The following is a 1,944-nucleotide window of genomic DNA, read 5'->3' as shown; positions in this document are numbered from 1 at the left end:
GAGAGTGCTGCAGCCAACAGCTTTGTTGACAAGAAGGTAATTGCTGCTGCTGCTGCTGCTGCTGCTGCTGCTGCTGCTGCTGCTGCCGCTGCTGCTATTGCTGGTGGTTCTGCTGCTGCTGTTGCTGCTGCAGTTGTTTCTGCTGATGTTGCTGCAGTTGCTGTTGGTGCTGCTGCTGCTGCTGCTGTTAAAGGGGTTGCCACTGCTGCTGCTGCTGTTCCTGTTACATATGCTTGATTGCTGTTGCTGCTGCTGCTGCTGCTGCTGTTGCTGCTGCTGCTGCAGGGTTTGTCTGTGCTGTACGGACACCTGGCCTCGAGGGCCCACGAGCTGCCTGCGCATGCACTTGTCTCCGTTTGGGGCTGCACCGCTCGTTTGGGTGTATGTACAGCTCAGCTGCATGAGGCGCTGCAGCAGCAGATGCTTGTAAGCAGAAACCCGCTGCTGCTGCTGCTGCTGCTGCTGCTGCTGCTGCTGCTGCTGCTGCAGAGCAGCAGCAGGAACATTGAAGGCCACAGCGAACTGGCTACTGCAGCAGCAGCAACTGCAGCAGCAGCAAAAGTAGCAGCAGCAGCAGCAGCACCGGACCGGATACAGCAGCAGATCAGCACTTGACGCAGCAACTGCAGCATAAGCAGCAGCAGCAGCAACAACAGCAACAGCAGCAATAGCAGCAGCAGCAGGAGCAGCATCCCCTAGACTGTGTGCATGCGTGTGTATGTGTTGCTGCTGCAGAGACCGCGGCGACGCCTTTGCTTCTCGCAGCAGCAGCTGCAGCGCATGCATCACTCGTTGTTAGTTTTGGGGCTTTCTCCTCTCAGCTGCGGCTTATTGAGGGTTCCGTGGGGCCTCGTGTCTGCGTGGCAGCAGCAGCAGCGGCAGCTGCTGCTGCTGCTGCCGGAGCAGCAGCTGCAGCAAGAGCTGCTGAGCGAGACCTCTCCGGTGTACATACACCTCACGCTGCAGCAGCAGCAGCAAATGAAAGGAGACATCGACGAGCTGCTGCATGCAGCAGCAAAAGATGAAGCAGCAGAAATGGCTGCAAGAGAAGCAGACTTCAAGCCCGTGTTCTTAGAGCCAAACCCTCAGCAGCAAACACACACAAACAACTAAACCCTCGAGGGTTTAGGGTTTAGGGTTTAGGGTTTAGGGTTTAGGGTTTGTAAACAAGGGGACCCAGGGAGAGACGATGGGCCCCACAGATGAAGCTACCCGGTAGAAGCCAAGCTGGCGCCTCGCTACTTGCAGCTAGCTAGCCGCCGTCTTCGCTAACTAGCTAGCCAGCTAGCTAGCCAGCTAGCTAGCCAGCTAGCTAGCTAGCCAGCTAGCTAGCTAGCTAGCTAGCTAGCTAGCTGGTCCGTGTAGGTGTCTTAGCAGAGCAGGTGCTGAGGAGGGCCCCGACAGGGGCCCTGATGAGTGCCTCTCTCAGGGGCCTCCCTCACGGCCACCCATTGAGGAGCTCCCCGCAGGGGCCCCCCCAGGGGCCCCCCCAAGGGGGCCCCGAAGGGCCCCCGCAAGGGGCCCCTAGAGGTCCAGGAGGGGCCCCCAGGGGGGCCCCCCGGGGCCCCACGCAGGGGTCCTCCCCGGGGGTCTGCCTCAGGGCCCCCGGCTCGGGCCCCTTTTGGCTGGCGGCCAGGGGCCCCCTTCAGGGGCCCCCAACCGGGGGCCCCCAACGGGGGGCCCCCAACCCGGGGCCCCCTCAGAAGATTTTGGCTGAAGACCTTTGCCCTTGTCTGTGTTATAGTGGGTTGAATTTGGGTTTAATCTTTTTCATTGATTTCAAACATTTTTACTGCCTGCATGCAGCCCTGTTGGGGGCCCCCGATGAGGGGCCCCCAAGGCACGCAGGGGGCCCCCAGGTAGTAAGGGGGCCCCCAGGGAGGTGAGGGGCCCCGAGGGGGCCCCATAGCTGGCTTGCTATATATACGCATGGGTAGAGTATGG

At 60.6% G+C, this 1,944-nt stretch overlaps 1 protein-coding gene across 1 annotated transcript in view; it reads left to right on the top strand.

The window, feature by feature from the left end:
- EMH_0037010 (ATP-dependent RNA helicase, putative) overlaps positions 1-1,944 on the top strand; it is a gene marked incomplete at both ends in the record, with an annotated part of 6,589 nt that overhangs the window by 1,541 nt on the left and 3,104 nt on the right. Inside the window, 2 exons of the mRNA XM_013495144.1 lie at positions 286-426; positions 736-1,067. Of these exons, the coding sequence (XP_013350598.1) occupies positions 286-426; positions 736-1,067 (473 nt within the window). The remainder of the gene's footprint in view (positions 1-285; positions 427-735; positions 1,068-1,944) is intronic.

Source organism: Eimeria mitis, genomic scaffold, assembly GCF_000499745.2.
Source record: "Eimeria mitis Houghton genomic scaffold, Emh_scaff1439, whole genome shotgun sequence".
NCBI lineage: Eukaryota > Apicomplexa > Conoidasida > Eucoccidiorida > Eimeriidae > Eimeria > Eimeria mitis.
The sequence above is the reverse complement of the archived record's forward strand: the minus strand, read 5'-3'. Positions and strand labels throughout refer to the sequence as shown.